Source organism: Arachis ipaensis, chromosome B2 (genome assembly GCF_059453495.1).
Source record: "Arachis ipaensis isolate K30076 ecotype BB chromosome B2, ASM5945349v1, whole genome shotgun sequence".
Taxonomy (NCBI): Eukaryota; Viridiplantae; Streptophyta; class Magnoliopsida; order Fabales; family Fabaceae; genus Arachis; species Arachis ipaensis.
In genome coordinates, this window is record NC_142437.1 from 99829906 (window position 1) to 99857588 (window position 27683).

At 31.3% G+C, this 27683-nt stretch overlaps 2 protein-coding genes across 5 annotated transcripts; one reads left to right on the plus strand and one right to left on the minus strand.

The window, feature by feature from the left end:
• Window positions 1-563: 563 nt before the first annotated feature.
• LOC148574995 (uncharacterized) lies at window positions 564-3767 on the plus strand. The gene is made up of 3 exons (XM_088506009.1): window positions 564-884; window positions 1013-1091; window positions 3490-3767. Exons 1-3 carry the CDS (start codon window positions 564-566, stop codon window positions 3765-3767), a joined length of 678 nt encoding a protein of 225 aa, XP_088362135.1.
• A 4862-nt stretch (window positions 3768-8629) lies between these two features.
• CNX7 (co-factor for nitrate, reductase and xanthine dehydrogenase 7) lies at window positions 8630-11965 on the minus strand. Of its 4 annotated transcripts, XM_016328229.2 has the most exons (3): window positions 11773-11949; window positions 10311-11651; window positions 8630-9083 (listed from the first exon to the last, which is right to left on the minus strand). In XM_016328229.2, the coding sequence occupies exons 2-3, from the start codon at window positions 10659-10661 to the stop codon at window positions 8793-8795; spliced, it is 642 nt and encodes a 213-aa protein (XP_016183715.1). In that variant the 5' UTR covers window positions 10662-11651; window positions 11773-11949; the 3' UTR covers window positions 8630-8792. The 4 variants fall into 4 exon arrangements, with proteins under 4 accessions (XP_016183715.1, XP_088359737.1, XP_088359735.1 ...); XM_088503611.1 differs by lacking the exon at window positions 10311-11651 and having other exon boundaries at window positions 8630-9100; window positions 11773-11965; XM_088503609.1 differs by lacking the exon at window positions 10311-11651 and having other exon boundaries at window positions 8660-9083; window positions 11773-11913.
• Window positions 11966-27683: the final 15718 nt, after the last annotated feature.

Genomic DNA, 27683 nt, shown 5'->3' on the forward strand with positions numbered 1-27683 from the left:
GAATCCACCTTCCCTTTCCAAACTGTGTCTTCAAATCTGCCCTCACCCTCATCTACTGACCATCACCAACCACCTTTTCTTCCTATACACCATCAATTTCACCCTCGTCATAACCCTTAATTCTCCATCCCCTTACTCAAACACAACATTACATATTACTCCATCTTATTCTACCATGACGATGTCAACCCAACCTCCTTTAGACACTTACCGAATTTCTAAAACCACCACAACCAGTGAACTCTCATCCCATGACCACACGATCCAAAGCCAGCATCTTCAAACCTAAGGCCTTCAACACATCTCTGGTCCTAAAGATAGTCAAACAAGAATTAGCCACACCTCATTAGAAACATGCCATTGATAAGGAATATGCTGCTCTCATGCGCAATAATACTTGAACTTTAGTCAAATGTCCACCCGATAAGAATGTGATAGGCTGTAAGTAGGTGTTTCGAGCTAAATTCAATGTTGATGGCTCCCTCCAGAAGTACAAGGCGTGTTTGGTCACTCAAGGTCTCCATCAATGACCTGGTTGTGACTTTAAAGAGACATTTACCCCGATGGTCAAACCTGCTTCCATCCATATGGTGCTAAGCATTGTAGTGTCGAATGGCTGGCAGCTAAGACAGGTCAATGTTAACAATGCCTTCCTCAATGGTGAACTTGAGGAAGATGTGTACATGGTGCAGCTAAAGGGCTATGAATCTGGGGACAGGTCTATGGTTTGCAAGCTTGCCAAGGCCTTATATGGGCTAAAACCAGTCCCAAGAGCATGCTACACTAAGTTGCATGGTGTGTTTCGCTATCTTGGATTCCAACCAACAAAATCAGATGTTTCCTTATTTTCCAGATTTGATGGTTCAAAAAATTTGTTTGCTTTGGTCTATGTAGACGATATCACATACATACAGGGAGCTCTCCCACTCTAATTTCTCGCAGGGTTCATCAATTAAATCAGAATTTTGCTCTTAAGAATATGGGTGCTCTCTATTATTTTCTTGGTATTCAGGTTAATTCAAATGGTTCAGTTGGTATTGCATTGATTCAAACCAAATACATCCAAGAGATACTCAAGAATGCAAACATGGGTGAGTGCAAAGGGTGATTTACTCCCTTGGCATCCGATACCAAGCTATCCAGCCAAGAAGGATCTCCATTTTTTTATCCTAGTCTATATAGAACAATTGTGGGTAATCTTCAATATGTCACAGTAACACGTCTAGAAATTGCCTTTGCGGTGAATCGAGTGTGTCAATTTCTTTATCACCCATTGGACTCGCATTGGAAAGTAGTGAAGTGAATACTTCGCTACCTTTGTGCTACATCCTCTCATGGTCTTCACATCTCACCTACATCTGATTGTAAGCTTACTTGTTACACAGACAGTGATTGGAGCAATGATTCGAATGATCAGAAGTCCACTATTGACTACTGTATTTTTTTATGGTTCAAATTTGGTGTCTTGGTTCTCATGAAAGCAACATGTAGTGTCACGCTCCAGCACAAAGGCAGAGTATCGTAGGATCGCAGCCAAGGTTTTGAAAATCAAACCGGTCATCAAACCCCTCTAGACACTGGTTCATTTGTTTAGTGGTCTAAACGATTCAACTGTGGTCCAACCGAAAAAATTGTTTTATATTAAAATAATAAATAAATTATAAATAAACACTTTAAAACATAATTATAATCTAATATAAAATTAAAATATCTTCTAAATTTAAAGCACTACATAAAATGTCATCATCCAAAGTTTTAAGATTTTTAGATAAAGTACAACCTTAAATATTTTAATGAACTAAAGCTTTTGCTTTCAAAGTTTGCTATAAGAGAAACGAAAATCCTTTCTTTATTCTATAAATGTTTGCTATGATGACATTGATCAATAAAACAATTACATCCAAAAAATCATACAAAAAAAATCAAACCATTTCCAACTCTAGTTTAAATTTGTCCAAGCAACAAAGAAAAAGAATGAAGGTTTCCTCACCAAAATAAAAGAATGAAGGTTCCTCGAACTAGCAGCGGTACAATCTATATCATTTAACACAAACTAGAAGTTCAGAAACCTTATTCTTCCATAGCTACAGGCTCAAAGCTATCACCACCTAATTCTAACCTGCCACCTAACATGCCAAAAATTTCTAATTAAGAGAGGTGTCTCCATTCTCATAGTAAAATTGTATTCACTTGAGGATACTCAAAACAAATTAGGAAAAGCAAAAGGATTTCACAATAACCCCGAGCTAAACTTGACACTTTAATGCTCCTTTATCATGTTACTCAATAAATCATCAAAGCAGTCACAATCCAAGCACATGTAAATCACAAAACAGCCAAACAAACACAACAAGTCAGCAACACATCACTAATCAATAATCACAATACATTCAAAAACTAAACAATAATTAGTAAATTAAAATCACAACACAAAAACAGCAGCACGGAGCTTTGAAATAATAAATAATCAATAAATCCACTTCAAGAAACTAATCAACTAATTATCCAACAGAATCAACAATACCTCAATTGTAATTTTGGTATCAATCCTGGGGCTAGACAGAAATGTGTTTATGAACCAAGGAGATTTCCACCCTGAAGGTGATTCAAGGCTTCTCCTAAAAGGTGTTCCATTAAAAATAAAACCAAACAAGCAATCAGTCAGAAACAGTGCAATAATTGCCATCAAATAATCAACAAAATCATAACCTAGGTACAATTAAATCACAAAACAAAATAGTAAAACACAACACACAAAATCAGTAAAGAACCAGAGCTAATCACTAGTCAGTAAAGGCAAAGACCGGTCTGCCGACAACAAAAGTAAAGGAGCAAATATAAGCTTTCATCTCAATTGGCTTCGTGTTCGGGAGACATGGGAAAAGCCTCATTTCCGGCAATGATCCTTATCGCAATCAATTATTCAACAATTATTATTACAAAGAAAAATAAATACCTAGAGCTAGAAGTTGGAAGCCTGGAAAAAAGCAAAGCTGGCAGGGACAGTGGCTGGCAAGAGGTAAGACAGTGGCTGACGGGGTAGAAGTGTGGAACAGAGCTGGCGCTATGGGAAGTGGCTGCGTGACGAAAAGTGGCGCTGGTAGTGGTTTCAATTTTCAAAGATCAAACAAAGCTAGCTGCACGACGAAAAGTGGCTACGCGAATAGAGCTGGCTAACGCTGGCTGGACAAAAGTTGCGACGACGGTGGTGGCTGGATGGAGGTTGCAGCAGAAGCTCGAGGTCTAGCCGTCTAGGTGAGTGCTGCTTCGCGTTCTGCTTCCCGTTGTGGAGACTGGAGAGGAGAGGGGTAATGGTTAGGAACTTAGGGAGTTAGGGTTCAGCAACCAAAATGCATCCATTTTTGACACAATTCAAAAATCGGCCGGGTCACAGTTCGGTTCGACCGACCAGTTCTCAATCGGCTCGGCAGTCCAACGACGGTTTTCTAATTTGGCGGTTTTGACTTTTGTCTGAACTGTATTTGGCAGCGGTTCACAATTTGACCGGCCAGTTCGAACCAATTTTCAAAACTTTGATCGCAGCACTTATTCCAGAAACTACATGGCTTAAGAACTTGTTGAATGAGCTATGCATGCCTCTTCGCACTCCTCTTCTCATTTACTATGACAAACTTAGGGCACTTATGCTAGCAGCGAATCCTATCCTTCACTCAAAATTGAAGCATTTTGAGATGGACTTGAGTTTTGTTCGAGACAGTGTAGCAAAAGGCAAGGTTGCGGTTCGTCATATTCGAGGCACGGTTTAAATAGTAGATATCTTTACCAAATCAGTTTCATCTAAGTTGTTCCATGATTTCAGTCACAAACTCAGGATTGGAGAGTGTCGGGTCCTGAGGTTGAGGAGGTGATAATAGTAAGAAGTAATTAGAGTTATAGTGGTTATACTAGCTAGTCTGCTAAGTGTAATTATAAGTGGTTAGAGTTTGTTATAACTGTGTCACCTAGGACAAGTTAGTTAGACTAATCCTTAGCTTGTCTATAAATACAGTGTAATAAGTCTCTCTCTGCGATTGGTTCAATAATTACAAATTAAAATCTTCTACACTCTTCTCAAACTTTCTTTTGTCTCTCAAACTCTCTTCTCCCTCCTTAAGCTCATGCTTAATACCTTTTAGTAGCAAAAACATCATTGCCACCGTTATTTTGGAGTTTAGTCACAGTTTTTTTTGTGACTAAACTTCTTATTTTTTGTAGTAGGTATTACTATATATTGTAATCTTTCATATATATATTTTGTATTCTGCATGTTTCAACTTTTAACAGACTAAATAACTTTGCTTTTGCTTTTTTAATTTTTGGGTTATTTATTATTTAATTCTGTGGGATAGTTAACCCTTAATACTTTGCTACTTCTTTTGGATTTCTAAATTTCTTATTTAGAATAATAAATTTTGCAAACTAGAAGCCATTGGTCAATATTGCCTCCCTGTTATGTTCTTTTTGAAATAGATATTAATTGTACTACCTAAAATTTCTTTTTGAAATAAAACGGATTTTATGTCGAAGATTAATACATAATGTCCGTTGACAAATAAATTGTAAAATTATTTTAATAATAATATAAAACAAAAACACCCCTAATCTCATGTATATTTGAAAAAATTGAAAGTTCAATTTGATCTGAGTCCCAATTTCTTCAAATTGAATCCGAGATTAAACTAATCGGATAAAATTCAAATCAATATCAAACTGCAATAGAATTGGTTTACATGTATTTTTCTAATCTTAAAGATGAATATTATTAAATCTTAAAGATGAATAGTTTTTATTATTAAATCTCAAAAACACCGTTCTGTTTTCCATTTTTATCTGTAATATTATTAAATCTTAAAGATGAATAATTTTTATTTTTCTAATTATATTCGTAGAAGATTGTATTAAAATCTTATTTTTAAAATTATTTTTAAAATATATATTTAATATTTAATTATTTTATCATATTTTTAATATGTTTAGGAGATATTTTGTTATTTTTATTTTTAAGTCTTTGTGACTGTTAAAATTTTTTTTTTTTAGATATTTTGGTGGTTTGCCCGAAAATATAATTATCATGGTGTAATTTGTAGGCACTGATGTTTAATCTTATGTTTAGTTAACACTAGTAATTTTATCCGTAATAATGTTACGGGAATATAAATCTTTTAAAATTATGTCAATTTTGTTATAACATTATAGATTATGGCACAAAAAATTTATAGAATCAAATTACGTTCACAAAAATGTCGTAGGAGATACCCATCAACTAAAAAGACCAATCTCTATCATAGTTATCAATTTCGAACTGGACCGTCCGGTTCAATAGAAAAATCGATGAATCGAACTTTAAACCAATCCGAATAACTTTTTTAACCGTTTCTACAATTGACCCGTTAAAAATCGGTTTGACTCGCCTTAAATCGGACAACTCAATTCGAACCGGACATATTTGACCGACGGGTCAATGTCCTGGGCACCTCCATGATGCATAAGCAGGGATTGATCTTCCACTAGGGCAACTTGTCCTTTACTATTAATAGGATAAATAATTATATATATTATAAAAGCAACGCCAAGCACTTATTAAGTTAGGACTAATAATTATATATATTATACTAAAAGTAATTATATTTAAATTAAAGCAATACAATTTAAAAAATATAAAATGTTATTTTTATTTTTTCATAATAATATTGTATTTGTTTATTTAATACTTAATTTTGATATTCTAATAATATAAGATATTTTACATAATTATCAATCACCTCTGTTCTTTTGAATAACTATTTCATGCTGTTAATATAAAAATTATTTTTGCTGACGTAGCGTTACATAATTAAATCTAATGCATCAAAATTTTAATTTTATTATAATTGTATATATTTATTTAATTATTACCGGGTCAAACGGTTCGACCAGTGACCCACCAGTTGAACCATTAACCCAGTGACCTAGTAACTTAACCGGGTCGATCGCTGGTTCGGTTATGATAATTATGGTCTCTATAGATAAAAAAATCAAATAATAAGATTTTTAGTTATTATTTCATATGAAAGTTTAATTTTTTTTACTAATAATTAATTTTAACATTTATTATCTAAAATTTAAAAGAATTTAATGTGTATATTTTTACATTTGATTAGGTGTTAAGTCCGTTGCACAAATAGAAATAATTAATTTATATGCTTACTATTTAAAAATAATATTTTTTTCTCTCTATGTATATAAAAATATAATTAGATATTAGCATAAAAAAATTATATTGATAGTTATAAATTAACTCAAAATTAATTTCATTTGAACAATTGAATTTTGATTCTAACTTTTAATTATAATATTAATATTCTTTTTAAATTATATGTAATAAATATTTGAAGGAAGAGAAGTGAAAATATAAATTAAAAAGATAAGTAGTAAAAATTTAAAATTAAATAAAAAATATACATATAATAATAATATTTTTAATAAAATTAACAAAATAAAATTAACATATAAAATATTCTCAATTAATTAAAGCCTTGTAATAAAATATTCAATTCCAAAGTGCACATTCTATACGTTCCATTTTTATATATTCATCTTTAATTTCTAAACTAATTTAAAGATTGGTGAAGTAGTTAACTTATTCATCTCTCTGTTTAAATAAGTGTAAAAGATTTAACATTTAAAATTTATTTTATATATACAACAATTATCTGATAGAATTTAGATTTATAACAGATTAATTATTACTTTTTTTATTTTATTATTATTATTTTTTTACTAAAGATAGAAGATTCGAACGCATAACCTCTTAATTCAGTATGAAGAGACTATCCTATTTGAGTTATAACTCATGAGCGTGTCAAAAATTATTGTGAAAAATAAAAAAAAAAAACTTTAGTTTTCACAAGCATAGCTCTCCAGCTAAGACTTTAATTTCCACAAAAATCTTTAATTTTCATGTAGAAAAATGTAACCAAGTACTCATTGTTACAATTAATCCGCCAAAGACTTGGACTGAGTGTACTAGTAGAGCTTGTGGTAAGAGACGCCGACGGTAGTATGAGTAGTCGAATTGATTTTTCTTTTTTCTCTCTTAGAAATTTCGTTAATCAACCACCCTGCAAAAAAGCTGATATCATTATTGATACTTAATTATAGTCAATTTATCTTTTTTGAATTTCCATGTAAACCATGAATAGTCTTGAAAAAAAATGTTTGCATTATATTTTGTACACATCTTTTTTTTTTTGTATATTTTCTGTATTTATCAAAAACAAATATTTTATATTTTATACTTTTCATGAATAATTCTTTAATACTAGAAGTGAGGGATGTTCAATAAAAATGTACACAAAATTAAAGTATAGTACATTTTTATTTGTGTCTTATCTTGTAGTACTTTATGATGCACGGATACTAACATAAACACGGGACATGCGAACACAAGAATTTTAAAATTTTATAAGATATGGGGACACGGTATATATATAACATATAAAGTATTTTTTAGATACATTACAATGAATTTTTGATATTTTATTGGTATTAAAATATAAAATATTTTTTTAACTTTTTTAATGTCTTCTCATAACTATAGAAAAGTATTTAAAATATTTTTTGTTTTAATAAATAATAATATATATTATTTCTAAATTCATTTCAAGAATACATGTTAAAACACGGTTGGACATGCGTGTCGAACGAATATCGATGAGTGTTGTTTCCAAAATGTGTCCGACACGGATTTGTTTTCAAAATGTGTCCGACACGCGGATACAACTCAACGAAGTGTCCGTGCTTCATAGGTAATATTGCTCAAAACCAAGTAGTACCCCATTTGATTATATTAGGCTTTTGAATTGGATTGGTTTGGAGTTTAAATTAGAATTTTGAATAAAGATAAAATTAAAAAAAAAATTGACTAATTATTGATTATCAATTTAGTAGTAGAATTAAAATTTATAAAATTGAAACATTAAATATTAAAGATAATTTTAAAAAATTTTAAAATATTAAAAACAAAAGTTATATTTTGCCCAACAATGATATCATTGAGATTTACTTGTTCATTAGTAAAAAACTCGAAATTCCAGCGATGTTTACTTATTAATTAGTACTTTTAAATAATGCATCACCATATTGTCACATACATCTTATCTATCTTTCATGGTCCTCCATGTTTTTTGTTCAAGGTCCACACCCTGCAAATGACATTGCAAATGCCATAGGTATTTATAGCAAGGAACATTCAACAAATCAGAAGTGCAATATATCACAGTGCTGATACCCCTAAAACACAAGTGAGCTTGTCACAAGTGAGTCTGAACTCCTGAAAGACTGAAACTGCTCTCAAAGAACTTGTTCTTATAGCCAGCTCAAACAACCTATACTTGTAGATTGAAGCCTGACCTTCAGTGAGATATATAGCATTAGACCGAATGGTTTGTTTGTTTCTTTTTTCCTTCTAATCTTACACTACACTCACCATCGGTTTCTAATTCCACTCTGGATGAGAGGCCAACATATCCTCTATGACCAAGCCTCAATTGCGTATGGATTGAATGTTTAAACTGACAAGATCTAGCCGATAAAAGTTTACAATAAATCTCATTATACAATAATTTTCAATATACATGGTGGTTGATGGTAGGATAACTAATTTCATAGACTTGAACTTCTCAAGAGGCTGAAGACATTGCTTAAAATGCTTTGATAATATACAAGCTTATGAGCATTTATTAATATTGAAATTATGTTTCTAAGAGTAGAAAAAATACCCTGCTGCAACAAATAAAGATGTTTGTTTCACCTCAACCACCACTAATTGGAGGTATTATGGCCAACTCATCTTTGTCTTGAACAACTGTTGTGTCTGCTGCATACTCCTCGTTCAGCGCCAAAACCATGCACCCTTGAATCTCTTCCAAGCTCGGAAACCCTACAAGAAGTTTCTTCAAACAATCTTGAGTGGTGCTTCCAGATGAAACCTCAAGTGGCATCTCACTCAAGCCAGTAATGTCTCGTGCTCTTGCAAAAAACAATACTTTTATCTTCACCAAGGAAGATTCTTTCTTGGTGTCTCCATTCATCGTATCCGCTTCCTTCAAACAAGCAGCAACTGGAGACAAATCAGTACATGTAGGTGAATTCATACAAGTGATTTTGTGGTACTTCAAACAAGGAATAATTATATAGGATCCAAAATACCATATATATAGGTTTCATAATTTTAACTTTTGAGTCTAATTTTGCCCACAAAACACATCTAGAAATGGATTTGAGTATGGTAATATAAAATTGTAAGCAAAAGTGGAACTTATGATCTCCTCCCATAGAGGCAAATGAAGTTGGTGAGCCATATGATGGGCAACTATCTCCTGCGGATTGAGAAAATAATAAATTTGTAGAGAAAAACATATTGCATAAAGATCAAAATCGATGTAAGATTCTAAATATACTATGGAAGTTCTATTTCTTCATTTTAAGCACACAAGAGAGGCTGAATGGCAGTCCGTCCTAAATAGGATCAGACCAAAGAGTACTATAAAATTCTCTAACATATTGACCTACTCTCGTGTAATTTTATGCTCCTACAGGCCTCTTTATGTTTTCGTGCTCCTTGTCCATGTCTATATAGATAGTAAAGATAGTTAAATTATGTGGGATTAGAGGGTCAAACATAACAGTCCAACATTACTAATCACCAATCAGATGAGTAGGAAATAAAAATGTAACATGAACAATTAAGACATCTAATAAACTTCATGAGCATCAAGATCAATCTCAATGTCCTAAACTAATTTGCAAATTAAAAAGAATCAGTTTGTTTCATAGTTTTTTATTGCGGCTGGCGGCTCATGGCAAAGAGCCAAAATCCACCATAGTATTATGGCAAATGGAGTAAAAAACAAAATGTATATTCAAAAAACTAACATGCAGAAAAACTGCACATGTAATAGATTATAAAATCTAAGCAACACAAGCAACTTTTTCAGTAAATTCAGCAGCAAATAGACACAACATTAAGTCTTAACACGCCAAAGACAAAGACAGAGAATTTAAATGTCAACCATGACATAGCCAAATACTAAAAAACACAAAAGAAACACCAAAGACATTGTCTTGAAGGGGCTGTTAGTTGTCTTGAAGTATACATAGTGAGTAGTTACTTATGTAAAATTGTAAATCAAAATAAAGGATATAAAAAGTGAGGTTCAGAACTTCAGACTAAGAGAGGGAATGGAAGAGAGGAATAAACCACAAAAAAAAGGGTTAGCAGAACAGAGTCTCGAAAAGAGAGTGAAAGAAGAGTTGGAAAAGGAAACCACCTGGAATGGAGGAGGGCTAACCCGCAGCGGCGATGATAATGCGTCGGCACCACCAGCAGCAGAGAAAATGCGAGAGAGAGAGAGAGAGAGAGAGAGATTTGGGGTTGGTGAGGGAGAAAAGGGGTAAAGCTGCCTGAAGCTTCCTAAGAAGGTAAGATCTTTCTCTAATTTAGATATTAGGTTTTCTAAATTACCAAAATAACCCTCGAATGCAGAAAATTTTCCAACAAACCCGCCATTTTCTCCATTCAGGTTGTGGACTACCATGGTATTGCCACAATTGTAGCTGCTGTGATTCCCACAATGCAGCGACCCGCATATGGCGGGCGGGGCCAAAACCAGCCATGCCATTTCACCATGGCCGCTGTTTTAAAACACTGGTTTGTTTATAATCCAACAAGCTCAGCTAACTATAATCCAAACTCTATTTAAAAGGGAAGGTGCAGTGGGACTTAATTAAGCTTAAGTGGCTTAAGCCTAAATAATAAAATCTCTACAATTCAAAGGCAATATGCCAAACTTGTTTCAGAGACTAAACAAGTAATGGCAATAGTATTAGACTGTGAAAGTCGCCAATAGTAATACCAAAAGAAGTTATCATCTTCAGTAGATGAACTAATCACATATGTTTGGCAACATTGTGCTACATTTATAGAAGGACGACAAAGCAAATCAACAGGATAAGCTTGGACACATGAAGAACGAACTAGATGAATATTACTGTAGTAAAATATCCCTCACTGGAAGCTTTACTAGCCGAAATTCATATAATTTAAACCACCTAAAACCTGTGAATGGCATAGCCAAAAGCACAAAACTTCAAATTCCCTAGTGCTAAGTGATTCCATTGCTATCTTTGTCAAGAATGAAACAATAATTTCCAAGCAAAAATTTTCTGGCCCTTCCACGCAGAACAAAATTTATGTAGAAAATCTTGTAACAATACCATGGCCAAATACTAATTTTACACTGTGTCCCAAAATTTGTGTTAAGGAGAAGTTATATAGAGCATGGTCATACAAAATATTATAAACACTTATCATTCCTCTATATTATAAACATTTACCATTCTAATCCCTCTTTCCATCAATAAACTCATTAATCCTCTTTACTAGTTAATCAAAAGGAAATAGTTATATGGATCCATGAAGAGGCCAATGACAATAAAACAGAACATAGGAGACACGGTTAACCTGAATCAACTCAACTATCATTAACATGAACAAAAACTGCTTGCTAATTAATCCAAAACAACTAACAACAACAGTCATCGATTGCAAAAATCACTGTTCAACGCAAGTAGCAACAAGTGTAGAATTCACCCGCTCAGCATCAATAAACCTAGATAATTGAGATAACGAATCAAATGAATTTAAAATAAATAACTATTCTGTTAACAATACAATTGTAGCATAATAATAAAAAATAAATAAGTAAATAAATAAAAGTAAGCAGTGCACACCTTGCAGCGAACCGAAGGCGGTGGCGTGAAGACTCAGCTCGTCACGGAACACGGCTGAGAGATGGATGAGAGACGAGAACTCCGGTGAGATAGAGGAGCAGTGGTCAGTGGAAGAGACGACGATTATTTTTTCCCCGGTCAGAAAGAGAGAAATAGTGGGACTCTTTTCTTTCAGGTAGCAGGCCTTATTTGGATAGAGTTAAATAAACACCCGTACAGGCCTGAAAGTTTTTTTTTTTTTTAATAATATTTCTTAACTCGACCGATCAAAAACTTCAATGCTTATCATTTTCAGATCGATTTTGGATCAAATTTTGGGCAGACTTGGCTTGGCCTGAAGTTACGTTTTATAGTTAAAATATATATTTTATGTTAAAATTGATAACAAAATGTTATATTCTTATACTTCCATTAATATTTTTTTATGTATAGTATTGTTTTTTATTTAATATAATATAATTTATTTTAGTATAAATGTTATACAATATTTGTTAAATTTTATTATTTTATTATATAAAATTTTACAAAATTTTATATACTAATTATCCATAGAATTGATCTGATTTAACCTATATTTTTGGGGATTCATTTAAGGTCAGATTCAAATTATTAAATTAGGCCCAATAAAATATTAGTGTCAGATTCACGTCTATTTAAATCTGCCCCAACCCATATACACCCTCCCTATAGGTCTTTATCACATCAACAAATAATAAAGGAATGGTGAATTCTATTATGTAGAAGAGAGATTTTTTTTATATGTGTAAAAATTTATTGTCTTTTTCTTAGTAGAATAAGTATCTAAAAAGAGAGTACAATTAAAGTTATAGTAGAAGACAAAAATTGATTTTGATGCAGAGTGTGGACCCATTATAGTAGATAAATTAAAATATTTAATAATATAAAATTAATTAGTTATTAATTATAAATGATAATAATGGGTTAATTTTTGTTTTTTTTAATAGATTTAAGTTTTTGGGCCAAGTCAATTTTTTTTGAATTTGGGTCTTAATTAAATTTTTTTAATAAAAAACAAAAATAATAAACATAATATCTTATGGATTTGGAGGTTATTTGAATTTTTTTTTGTTTGGGTCTTAATTGATTTTTTTTTTGTGTAAATATAGATGTTGATTGATTTTTTTTATGAAAAGTGGACAATTTTTTTATCATGAAAGATGTATTTTTGTGTTCTTGAAAATATTAATTTAGTCTTATTTTCACATGTTATTTTTATTTTAATATTCTCAACAATCTTATTCTTAATAATATTTTAGACTATAATCATTCATTAATTATGGTTTAATTATTAGTTATATGGTTAATTTTTGTAGCAGGATAAATAATATGCAGGATAAATAATTATAAAAAAATTATAATAGTACACAAAAATAAAATGCTTTAACATTTAGAATTTAATTTTGGTTCGTTTAGAGTTTATTTTGATGATAATATTTTTTGTACGTGATAAAAATTTGTGTATTGTAACATTTTTTTAAACAAAAATATCTACCAAAATCATTTAATTTAATTTATATTACTTTTTACATATGTATAAATATTTTATATTTTTAATTATTAGTATAAATATATCTATCTACATATTATTAAGTGATCACTTACATGTTAATATATACATAGTTTAGCCACCTATACTATACTTTTTAATTGATGCCTAATTTTGTTTGATTTATTTTTGCTAATAATTTTTAAATTATTATAATTATTTTACTTTTATCTTTTTAAATCTAAAATAAACCATTTAATTTTTTTTGACAAATTGACCAAAAATTTTAGACACCACAACAAATATCTACATAATTATATATAATAAAATACTCAAATATTTATACATTATTAAATTAACCTTAAATGTATCGAATATAAATTATTAATTAAACCATATCTTGTTTTATTAATTCAAGCGCCTCTTGCCGAACGAGAATCATTTTCAATATTTCTTCGTCAACAATACTCAACATGTTATTATCATTATAATTTATCACGTCCCAACAACAATCCTCCGTCAACGCAAAAATAAAATTTTGACAAGTAATAAAGCATACCTATCATCAAAGATTAACTGCTTTAAATTTAACTAACACACAAAAAATTAAATTCTAAATTTAAATAACCATTCTAACCAATAAAACAATAATTTTTTACAAATTCAGTTATTCACCGTATTTTTATTTTAAAAATAATTTACCAGCAAGTAAAAATTTAAATAACAATTACTTAAATATTTTTGTTCACATTAACCATTAACCTACACATAAATGAATTAACAACTAAATTAACATTATTAAGTATAAAAAAATCTAGTCATCAACACTGTATCTAATTTTTAAATTTTATCGAAAATGTGAATCTAAACACTAAATCCTTATCATTAAATAGTAAAATACTTAGCAATCCAATTTTAAAATGAAAAACTTAAACCATCTAATTTTAATCTCTAAACAATAAACCACAAACCCTGATTTCTTAATCATGAAACTTAAACTATCCAATCCTGAGCTCTAAACCGTCAAACCCTAAATTCTAAACAATATATTTCTAAATTCTAAATTCTAATAAAGCTTTTTACACTAAAACCTAATCCCTAAAGCATCTTACACTAAATCCTAAATCAAGTAACAATAAATTTGAATAACTAAACCATTTTATTCACAAGTTTAAAAATAATGAAACAACAAAAACAATTTAAATGGATTTTAATCCAATTTTAATATGTTAGACTTTATTTAAATATTATGAATGTAAAGTAAATAATTATTTTTTAAAAATCTTTTATAAGACTCATTTTTAAAAGGATTCATTTTTATAACAATACTTATCATTTCATAATTTTAAAACAAATTAAATATAAAAAGAAAGAGTAATAAAAGAAATAGGCAAGTAGCAATAAAATTCACCTAAATAAATCATGAAGGAATGATATCATATCATATCCGATAATAGATAATACTCTAGTTAATCTCTATATTAACTAATTGAATGTATAAAAATGGTAACATTCATTTTAAGGATAAATCACATAAATAAACGGAATGAGTTTTAAATTTACATGAATGTCCTAAATGCAAACTGATTATATGAATGTTTCAATTACATATGATTCGAATTAGTAGGTGTACTAGTAAATCGAATTCATTAGAATCAGTTTACTATGAAAAAACATTTTAGTGAAGACTATTTCATGTAAATCGAATCTATTAGATTTAATTTAAAACCTATAAAAATCCAATAGCTTCGATTTAATAGGAGCAACTTCCATGGAGATAAATCGAAACTATAAAAATCGAATCACACTCAAGGTAGATCAAATTCATAGGTTTCGATTTAATGGTTTTGACAAAAGCATTTTATTCTTGTGCACTATTATAATTTTGGATAAAGTATTAAATTGGTCCCCTATGTTTGAGCGTATTTCTGTTTTGGTCCTTAAGGTTTAAAGTGTTCTATTTGAATCCCAAAAAGTTTCATTTAGCATCAATTTAGTCCCACAGTGAGGTCAAAATTAAATAATTAACAAAATGTCCTACATAACAATAGTATAAGAACAAAATCGATAATATGGAGAACAAGTACAAGCTCTAGAAGTACAAAATCAACCGTTGATACATCAATACATTTATTTATTATTTTCTTTAGTTTTATAGAAAATATTTTATTTATATTATAAAAAATAATAAATAAATGTATTAATATATCCACGGTTGATTTTGTGCCTCTAGAACTTGTACTTGTTCTCTAGATTATCGATTTTGTTTTTGTGCTGTTGTTATGTAGGACATTCCGTTAATTATTTAACTTTGACCTCATTGTGGACTAAATTGATGCTAAATGAAACTTTTTTGGATTCAAATAGAACACTTTAAACCTTAAGAACCAAAACAGAAATACGCCCAAATATAGGGACCAATTTAGTACTTTACCCTATAATTTTTTTATAACGTCCTGCTACAAAAATTTACCATATAACTAATAATAAAATCATAACTAATGAATAATTATAGTCTAAAATATTATTAAGAATAAGATTGTTGAGAGTATTAAAATAAAAATAACATGTGAAAATAAGACTAAACTAATATTTTTAACAACACAAAAATACATCTTTCATGACAAAAAAAATTGTCCACTTTTCATAAAAAAAAATCAATCAACACTTACATCTACACAGAAAAAATCAATTAAGACCCAAACAAAAAAAATTCAAATAACCCCCAAATCCATAAGATATTATGTTTATTATTTTCGTTTTTCATAAAAAAATCAATTAAGACCCAAATCTAAGAAAAAAATTTGTCTGGCCCAGAAACTTAAATCCATTAAAGAAAAAAAATAAAAACCAGTCCATCATTATCATTCATAATTAATAACTAATCAACTTTAAATTATTAAATATTTTAATTCATTTACTAGCAGTGGGGTCCACACCTGTACTAAAATCAGCTTTTGTCTCCCACTATAATTTTAAGGCCCAGTTTGAGTAACTAACTTAATTAAGCTCCTTTTGATAAAATAACTTAAACAATAAATGACTCTGTTAAAAGTAACTTATAAATAAGTTATTTTGTGTTTGAATTTTTAACTCTAAAAGTGCTTATTTTAAAGAAATGTAATGAAAAGTAGAAGTATTATGAGAGAAGTCATTTTTTTTAACTTCTCTATAAGCTCCAAAATAACTTTTTAAAAAGTTGCAATTTGATTTTGAAAATTGTACCCAACATTAATACTACTACTTTTTATAAGTTGAAAGTTAAAAAAAAATTACTTTTAGATTTTCCCAAACGGGCCTAAGTGCACTCTCTTTTTAGATACTTGTTCCACTAAGAGAAGGATAATAAATTTCTACACATATAGAAAAGTATGGAATATGACCCTAAGTGAATGGCTATGCAAGCAGCATGGGTTGAGACGGGGGCTGTTAATCTTTTTGTATCCGGACTCGCGGGCGTTTGATTTGCAGGGTTGGTTTGATCATTTGAAGAAAAATCATCCAATCCAATTATATATAGGCCAAACAAACCAAACTAGTTAGAATGGATTGGTTTGATTTAGTTTTTCGGTTCTAGTCACTAATTAAAAAAAAAAAAAAAAAACAAAAATAACATGTCCTAAACTCCTAATCATATCTAGGGTACTAAAAAATTGTCCTAAGCTATTTTAACCAATATGCAGCAAAATACCATGTAGTAGTTTTCACCTCCTCTAATGATTTCTGCCAGCTTTTTAATAATATATTTTTTATCACAAGACATTCACATCATGAAGCACTACTCAAAAGAAAATCATGTACACAATGTTAGAAATGTAGTATGTGCATAGGGAAAAACACCTTGAAACTAGTTATAAGATTACATATAGCATTACATATAAAATAAATGAACAGAGCATCATAAATACCAAAAGGATGCATATTAGATAACTTTTCATGCCAGTCAAGAATCAGCTAAATTGAAGGTAGAAAAGGAAGGCGGTTTTGGAAAAACACAGTGATGGAAAGAAAGGTTCATCACAGAACTGATTTCTAGGATTTTCAAACAAGTTCTTAATGTAAAATTTGAAAAAGCTATTTTATCAATGCAATAGAACAAAATTAGTGGCTACTAGAATCCAATCCATGTAAAGCTCTAGCAAATGCATCTTTGAGTACCGAAATGCACTAGTAGTAGTAGGTTTGGAAAACACATCTCAAAATTCAAAAAGACACTCACTTGAACTGAGATCAAACTGTAAAAGTATCACAATTCATAAAAAAATTTAGCACCTATTAGTACTGGCTACTGAATTTACAAACACTTAAAAAAATCAAACTGCAGACACTTCACAAAAAAAAACAGCATCAATTAATTGAAATTTATAATCAAATAATCATAACTAAGCAATCAATTAGTACTAACTACTAAATTTACAAACACACTTAAAAAAAATTAAACTGCAGAAGTATCAGAATTTACCAGGAAAAAAATAGCACTAATTAATTACAATCATAAATCAGAATCATAACAACAAGTCAACAATTTAAAAACAGAATCATAGTGCTGACTAGTGACTACTGAATTTACAGACTTAAAAAGAATAAAAAACCCCAAGATTAGAAGAATTTAAAAATATCATAAATTAGAATCACAACAAGAAGTTAACAAACTATGACAAGTAAACAAAATTTAAAAGCAAAATTAGAAAAAATAAAAAACCCAAAGGTTTGAAAATTTTAAAAACAAAATTTAAAGTTCAAAACAAACAAAGAATCAGAACAAAAAATAAACCGGTGAGAGATAGAGAGTGCACAGAGTAGTTGTGTTTGTGAGATAGGAGCATAGTTATTAGAACCAAACCGGTGATCGAACCGATAAAACCGGTCATGCTTAAATAAAAAATATAAAAATAGTCAAAAGCATACTTTGGAAAAGGATGCAAATATCAAGTTTGAGAATTGAAATGCTAAGTGGAATAATGAAACTATCTAAAGGTTATCCTTATTTATGGTCATAGAATTTTTCATTTAATTTACAATAAGTCATATAAAAATAAGTTGAGGACTCCTTTGCCTTACACTTAATAATATACTGAATTGATTGCTTGTGCAATAAGAGAAGGAAACAGAAAGACGAATAAAAAAGAATTATAAGCTGAGATAAAAAAGAATCACTTATATCTATTGGTCTTAACTTTTTCTAAGTTCTAAGACCTACACCTTATATACAACACTACACGTCTACACCAAATATCAGTAAAAACCAAAAACCAGATCAACTTTGTGATCGGTTTATTAATTTTCTGGTTCGATCTGATTCTTACAACTATAGATAGGAGAGGAGTGTATGCACGACATGAGCTAGAGAAGGAGCTAGGGAGTGTGTTAAGATTTGAGTTAAACGAGGAGTATTTTTGTAAAATTAACTGTAATGCAATTACATACCCCAGTTTAGTTTGGTTTGACTCAGGTTTTTAGTGTGAGAACCAAAACTCGAACCCAATCGAACAAAAAATTGTAAACTTTTATTTTTTCAGTTTTTTCGATTTTTTATCAATTTTGAACATTCTTATTTAAACTTACACTAATAGTGAAAATTGCCTCTAACGATGGATGAATTTCAATCAATAAAGAATCCTCTTATTGACAACTACCCAATACAGAGAGGCAGAGAAGAGGGAGGTTTTTTTTATTGTAGAGGCGTCGGTCAGATAGATGAGTGGTGGACCGGTGGAGACACTGGACGGGGATGTATAAAATTGTGTTTGTCCTTTAATTATATTTCTAATTTTTACTATTTAAAAATGTTTCCTTAAAAAAATCTAATTAACAAGATTAGAAGATGATGACAAATACAATGGAAAAGGTTACAATAACTCAACATACTTAAATAAAATTTATATAATAATAAAAAAAATTAATCGAAAGGAGCCGAAGTAGGATGATTTGAGCCTTAATCTTAATTCAGTTGAATAATTTAGCCAAATAATTAAATATGATATTACAGTTGTTGGCCAATAAATTGCTGTATGTGCGGACGAATGAATTAACCACTCCATCAACTCAAGTTGATTAAATAAAAACCAACACGATCAAATTTTACCCAAATTAAACCTATCAAGTTCGGCTCGGACCAGACTAAACATCCCCATTTCGTGGATATCCTACATTTAAATTACAAAAAGGCCTCAAAATCGGAATAATAATGTAGAGCATGATTAGATAGCTAACATATCTACATACAAGTCTTTCTTTTTGTTTTTCCGATCCTTTGACTTAAACAAACCCAGCAAGTAATCATAATAAGCACCACAAGACAATAATTCTTATAAAGTCCATAAACTTTTTGACCAAAATTTTGGCCTTAACTTATTCCTTAAGCCTTCGGATAGGTTCAAATAATTTTGGATGCATGAATGCATCTATCTGAGCAATCGTCCCTTCATAGTTCATAATCAAACACTACTAAGTCTTTCTTATTAAGGAATGTTCTTTTCAGTCTATCATTTTGTTCAATCTAGTGCATATTCATTTTGCAATACTTTAATTTTAACATTTCAGTGTATGTTCTGTTTCTTAACTTGGGGATATATTTTGGGTGATCCAACTTTCTTTGTCTTAAGTTATTCATACATAAAATAATGAATATTGAGGCCTACCTAATTTTAGGGATTGGAATAAACTACTCTTATTTGCAGTGATAAAAGAGAAAAAAAAAATTGATTTGAAAACAAGAAAAATTATTTTGGTTTACTATTTTTACTAATTTTAGTTTGTGGAGTAATGTATGAGTGTGTGCTCAAATTTTGTATCTTAAAAGAGTTGGGAGAAAACTTTTCTCCTTGTTCTCATAAATGTTTAGCGAGGCCATATGGATAATAATCTAATAGGAGTAATGAGAGTAATTAAAAAATAAAGGATGTTTTATTTTCTTAGCTCACAAGGGATGTTTTACTTATTTTTTCTCTTATTAAGGTTCTTTTAAAAGAGAGATTAAGATTGAAAAATAGATATTGAGAAATAGAAATTAAAAAATAAAAACTAAATTAAGTCTTTCTATTGTATTTGATGTAAAATATATAAAATTGAGTTATGTTTTAATATTATATTTAATTTAAAATAAATATAGAAATTGAGAGATAGATTTAAAATTTGAAAAGTTAAATGAGAGTATTTTTTTTTAAAAAAATATTATTAAAGTTTCAATTTTTATCATTAAAAATTTCAATTATTTGTGTCATTACTGTCTAAAAGTATTGAAAAACTAAAATTTTGTATTGTGGGACAAAAATTTTAGTTACAGTTTTTAATTACCAAACACAATACTCAGTTTCAATCTTTCAATCACAATCTTAAAAAACAAACGCAGCCTAAGTATCACAAACGATTTTAAAAGTAGCATTTAGAATATTCTAGGTGTGATTCAAGAACGTTAAAACTCGTGTATTTATTAATTTTTGGGTTGGAGAAGAAAACACCTTGGTATATGATCTGGGAAGAATCTATGGACTATAGAGAGTGTAAATTTCTTTTTGTTGAATTTTATGGGAATTTTTTATTTAAATAAATTAAATAAATATAATAATTACTAAATTTAATAATTTTAAAAGTTATTACCGAAATTTGTCACCCTCTCTTATCTCGTTTATACTGTTAACGAGATAATTTTACATGTATCTCGTATACAGTGTAAACGAGATAAGACACATAAACGTGATACGTGTATATCTTGTTTACAGTGTAAACGAGATATGTGCAAAATTATCTCGTTCACAGTCTAAACAAGATAGGTATACGTGTAAACAATCTTCCAGCAGCTATAAAAGGATGCCTAATCCTTGGCATTCTCCACATTCATTTCATATCTTCTTCTGTCCCATTTTTCTCACAAAAAAAAAAGACAACAATGGCCAGTAATAGCGTATACATAGTTGTGTGTGTTTACCCCAATTGTCATATGAGAAATAGCAACAATGAGATGATATTTGAGTGTGAGAATCCGATTCTGTTGCGCATTCAGTGTGTGAGTTCGTTGTCCGAGTTGAAGAGTTTGCTCAGAAATGAGGGATGTTCGAAGGGTGGGTCTAGGTTACTGGCATCGCTGGATAATGGAGTTTTCAAGGTTGACTAGAGTGTCAGGCACCTGCTACTCTCCATTGAACTGCCGTTTCTCCCAGTCAACCTGGTAAAACTGCACAACATTGAAGCAGACAAGGGGGAAAGACTGACATTCATGTCCCCCACTCTTCCTCCTCAACAAACCAAGGAGGGCACAAAGCCTGCAGAGTAGGGTCATCATGTAGCCTCCATACAAACTGAGAGAACCGTGACATAACAAATAATTAGCACTTATAAACGAATGTAATATAAAGGACTAAAATGAAATTGTAGTGGTGTCAACCATGGTACTAACCTTATCGAATCGTAACCTGTTGATCGATACTCTCCATCGTAGGACCCTGACCTCATGCTGATTTCTGCTCGGCTGCTACAGTCCAACCAACCTGACACCAATAAAAACAATAAAACCATTTCATTATGCAGAAGGTCGTAAGAAGTTACAAATTCATAACTAAATAAAGACATAAACAGTTGTTACCTCGCAGCCATAGGATACATGTAGATCGCTCGCTCTAGTGGACACCACTGAGGAAAACTCTGGTATATCCACGACATCAACAGTAGACTGCAGCTAGCGATGTCTGTGATGCCTCGGTGTGCCGCCGAGCACAGTGACTGGTACATCTATGCTAGCACGGTTGAGCCCCAAGACAACGCCCAGCACCACCCAAAGTCCTCAAGAAGTGGGAGCCAACGCAGGTGGACCAAGTTGTTCGACTTATCTGTCATCAGATATCCTCCAATCAGTAACATGATGTAGCATCTAGCATACTGTCAGAGGGTCCCTGGGTCGTCCGTATGGGGCATCTAGTGGAAACGATCCCACAACCATACGAGCTTCAGCATGAACGACTCCTTCCTCTGCGCCGCCTGCTGTGGAGCAACCGGAGGCCTGGAGCCCAGCAACCGCTCTACCAACTGCCAGGTCTCCGTCTAGTACCACCTATCAAAGTCATGGAAGCACCCTGACGAACGGATTTTTGACGGTTTAGAATTTCACAAATGAATTCTCGTTGCAAGTATAGTTTCTAAACCAATCACTAATCCTTTCATACAAAAAGTTGTTTGTCACTAGTACAAACCCCTAAAATTTATAAACCGAAGTATTGGACCTCGGGTCGTTCTCCCTAGGAATTACAATAAAGTGTCTTGTTATTGGTTATGAGTTATTTTGGGGTTTTGGATAAGAAGCATGAAAAGTAAATGGCAATGAAAATAAACTAACAACTATAAAAGGCTCTTGGTAAGGTGTGAGAACTAAAAGTCCTATCCTAGTTATCCTTCTCAATTGTGATGAGAATTGTTCATTGCTACCACTTAGTTAACCCTTACTAATTAAAGGAAAGTCAAGTGGATGAATTGACTTGAGCCACAAGTCCTAGCCAACTCCCAAGGAAAGACTAGCTTTAGTGCATTCCAAACCAATTAGCAATCTCTCCAATTATCAATCAACAAAGGAATTAGATAACTCAAGTGTCACTAATTACTCTACCTAGGCCAAGAGGAACAAAATCTACACTAAAACTAAAAGAGACATTTCAACAAACACATAAAGTGCAAGAGGAGTAAACATTGTTAAATGCAAGAATCAAAGGAATCTACAACTACAAAAGCAAGAGATCAACAATAGAAAAGCAAAGAAGACACATTTATTATGAATTACCTCTTATTGAATTGGAAGAATGTAGAAGGAACAATACTAGATCTACAACAAAATGTAAGAACAACATAAAGGAAATTACAATAAAAGAATAGAAGAAGATTGAATGTAGCAACAAAGAATTGAGAGATAGAAGTGGAAGAAAGCAAAGATCAAAGACCTAGATCTAAGAACTAAACCTAACCCTAATCCTAATTCTAGAGAGAAGTGAGAGCTTCTCTCTCTAAAACTCTAAACTAAAAGTGATTAGTGGTTGGAAGTGATGATTAGTCAAAAAGTCCTCCTTCCCCTTAATCCTTCATCCTTTTATTCCTTTCCCTTAGCAATTTGGCGCCAAAAATGGGTTCAAAAACCCTCTCAAATCGCCAGGCACGTGTTGCATTAGTGAGGTCATGTGCCATCATCGGCGCGTGCGCGCATGGTACGCGTGCGCGTCCTTGGCCTGTTTTGCGATGTGCGCGCGAGCGCCTTGTGCGCGTGCGCGTGCATGGCTCTGATTTTGCTTCTTTGACCTTTAATGCTTCTCTCCACTTGTATGCTTCTTTCCTTGCTTCCTTTGATCCATGCCTAGCCTATTTCATCCTGAGATTACTAACAAACACATCAAGGCATCTTACGGAATCAAAGAGGAAATAGAATTCATCAAAATAGGGCTTAAAAAGCATGTTTTTACACTTAATCACAAATATGGAAGAGATAACAAGATCATGCTAATTCCTAGGCTAAATGTGACAAAAGGTTATCAAAATACTCTAAATTCAATGCAAAACAAACCGTCAAATTGGGGTTTGTCACACCCCCCCAACAGGGTCTCCGTGGGTGCATATCCCTAGGTGGTACGCAACATCCTGCAGGGTGATAGTGACCTCACCCCACGGGAGATGAAACGTGTGGGTCTCCGGACGACATCGCTCCACAAATGCCGTAATTAGGGCATTGTTGAATGTGAAATCCCTGAGCGGCACCGTGTCGCCGAATCCAGCCTCCCTCAAATACGAGATGATGGCGTCAGGTGGAGGAAGGGTATGACTCACTCGCCGGGACAATTGAAGGCGAGGTCTCTGAAGAAAAAATATATGTTCACAATTATCAATAAGTTATTTTAAAAATTTTATTGGTTTTTTTAAGTTTAATGGTCCTTTTAATATCACTAAATTTTTAAATAGGTTTCTATATTTTTTTATTAAATTCCTACACTGTTTTTAGTTATTTTAAAAATTTTATTGGTTCTTTTAAGTTTAACGGTCCTTTTAATATCACTAAATTTTTAAATAGGTTTCTATATTTTTTTTATTAAATTCCTACACTGTTTTTAGTTTTGAAAATAGATTTTTTCAGTATAAAATATATTAAAGCTAAAGAAATATTTTTTTTATAAATTATAGATATTTACATTAAGAATGTAATTAGATATTTAGTTACATATTTTCCAGAAAAATATTATTCTGTTAGTTTTAATATATTGATATAAAAAATTATAATTATAAAATTAAAAGGAGTATAATAACTAAATTAAATAGAGTTCCAAACTAATAATTATGTAGTAACAACCTAACACAAATTAATTTTAAAAGAGAGTACCAAATTGCTACCTGTGACTTATTTCATACTAACTATACAAACTATATTCTAGTTCTTGACTACTACCCTAACCATGGCTACATACACACATATATCTATATAGGATTGCGTATAATTCAATAAAACAGAACTAACTGCAAAGTCGGCTGCCCCTGCGTAATATGAAGTCTCGTTCAGCTTGTTGATGTCTCCGTCATTACCAACTGCGCGCGCAATCGTTGTATGTATCGATTATATGGCAAGAAAGGGGTAAAAGAGGGGAGAAAGTAGCTGAAAAGTTCAAACTGGTGCCCGGTCAAACACTGTTAACGAGTTGTATATATAGTCGTCGCCCTCTCTTATCTCGTTTACACTGTGAACAAGATAAGCTTTCCCGTATCCTGTTTACTGTGCAAACGAGATATACATATATCACGTCCACGTGTCTTATCTCGTTTACACTGTAAACGAGATACGTGTAAAATTATTTCGTTCACAGTATAAACGAGATAAGAGAGGGTCACGGATTTCGATAATAAATTTTAAAATTATTTATTTCGCTAATTATTACATTTATTTATTTATTAAAATAAAAAAATCAATTTTATGGTGTTTATAATTTAATGTTTAATGTTTTCCTAACTTATCTTTTATAATAAATTTTAAACATTTAAAATTTATTTATTTTTATATTTTTAATTAAATATTAGTTTTTAACTTTTTTTGGTACAAAAATAATTTTTTTTAACAAAGAGCAGTAAAAGAGAACTGTAAGAACCGTAATTAAAATCAACTGTTTAGATAATATAAAATAATAATTTAATTGCTCGGAATCGGTTCGAAAAATTAGACATCTTAATTTGAAAATTTAACGGTAAGATTTGAATTTCGTAAATTTTTCTGTGTGGAAAAATGTATCTTTTATGAAATTTTTTTGTGAAAACACGCACCGGCAGTACCTGCTCTAGTCTGACCAGTACTGCGTATTGAGAAAAATAAGATTTTGAACATTGAATTTATTGTTTTGGAAAGAAAAAAATAATTTAGAATTGAAAACCGGACACTAATTTTAAAGGTTTGGCCCAAAATTGGGTCAAATTGGCCCAACATATATAAAGTCATCTAATTATGTATTATGCCACTGTTTACTTTAATTATTACCTTGTGTATCGTGGAGTTATCTACAAGGTTTTATATGTATTATGCCTTATTTTGTTTTTACCTACGCGCTTAGTTATCGGGTGTGAACGCTTCACGTTTTGTAATTTCGCTTTATGCGACTTGAACTTTTACTCTTTCATCGGGCTTCTAGTATTACTATTTCCTTCTCTCTCTCTCTCTCTATATATATATATATATGGTATGAGCTTTAGAACTGTCGTGGCACTTTGTTATCCTTCACTTTACGGCTAGAGGTAAGGCTTGGGGTGATGGGGTGTTACATTTAGTGGTATCAGAGTGGTTCATCCTCGTGAGCCTGAGGGATGGAACGATTATGCTTCGTTGCACACTCTGGATTATTTTTCTTTCGTGCTATTTAGGATATCTGTTTAATATGCATAGCATGCTTGTTTGTGAGTGCCTTTCTGGGATAATTGAAGCACTAGGCTTGAGATATTGAGACTGATCACCTCGATATCGATTGTTTAGTGTAGACATGACACCGAATGGCAACTCAAGGACGAGGTCAATCATATTCACGGAGAGATAGTGAGGATGACTAACTTATCCAATGTGTTACAAGCTCAACATGTTTCAGAAAATTAGTTCGTAGAGTTTGTGACATATCAGTTGATTGGTGAGGCTTAACACTGGTGGCAGGAAAAGTGCCGACTGATGCAGCTATAGAATGAGGATGAATGCTTTTGCGATTTTTAATTAGGATTTTTAATTTCTAACTAGTATGGCCTTGAACCTTGTTGAAAAAGTTTTAAAGCTTAGAATGATTTTGAAATTTGGTTTGGAACTTTTGGTTTAAATGATTTAGTTTTAAAATTCGGTCAGAATTCTTGGTTTGAATGATATGGTTTAAATGAAAAATGAGTTCTATGATTTTGTTAATTTGTGAAATTGGTTTATAATTTAACTTATCGAAAGTGATTTTGATTGATTTAAGAATAAATAATTTATGAGTCTTTTGAAAAAGGTTTAACATTGAACTGGTTTATATTGAACTTGTTTTAAAGGTTTTTGAAAATGTTACAAAAGCGGTATTTGTTTTAAAAGAAATTTTCTATTCGATGTAGTGGAGTAATTCGGATTCTCAATGACAACAATCAGAGTGACGCAACGGAAGGTGTGTGGGAACTCGAATTTGAAATGTAGGTGTTCTACCGTCGTTGGTATGCGGACGACTTGAATTTTGGGGACAAAATTTCTAATTAGGAGGGGAGAATGTAAGAACCGTAATTAAAATCGACCATTTAGTTAATATAAAATAATAATTTAATTGTCTTGAATTGGTTTGAAAAATTAGACATCTTAATTTGAAAATTTAACGGTGAGCTTTGAATTCAGTGAATTTTTCTGAGTGGGAAAATGTATTTTTTATGAAATTTTTTTTGTAAAAATGCGTACTGGTACTTAAGCTGGCAGTACCGGCTCTAGTCTGACAGGTACCGCGTATTGAGAAAAGTAATATTTTCGTAATTGAATTTATTGTTTTGGAATGGCAAAAATAATTTAGAATTAAAAATCGGACACTAATTCTAAAGGTTTGACCCAAATTTGGGTCAAACAGACCTAAAATGCTAACGGGTTGGCCCGAGCCCAAGTTGGGCCCAAGGTCCAACATATATAAAGCCATCTAATGAGCATTTAGATCATTTCTCCCCCAAGAAAGAGTGAGGTTTCGAGCAAGAGAGAAGAAGAGAGGGTACTTGATGAGCGGATATTTTATACGCTTTTTGGGGTTAATTTCATATAGTTTTGAGTATGTTCTAGTTAGTTTTTAGTCTATTTTCATTAGTTTTTAGGAAAAATTCATATTTCTGGACTTTAATATGAGTTGTGTGTTTTTCTGTAATTTCAGGTATTTTTCTGGCTGAAATTGAAGGAGCTGAGCAAAAATCTGATTCAGGC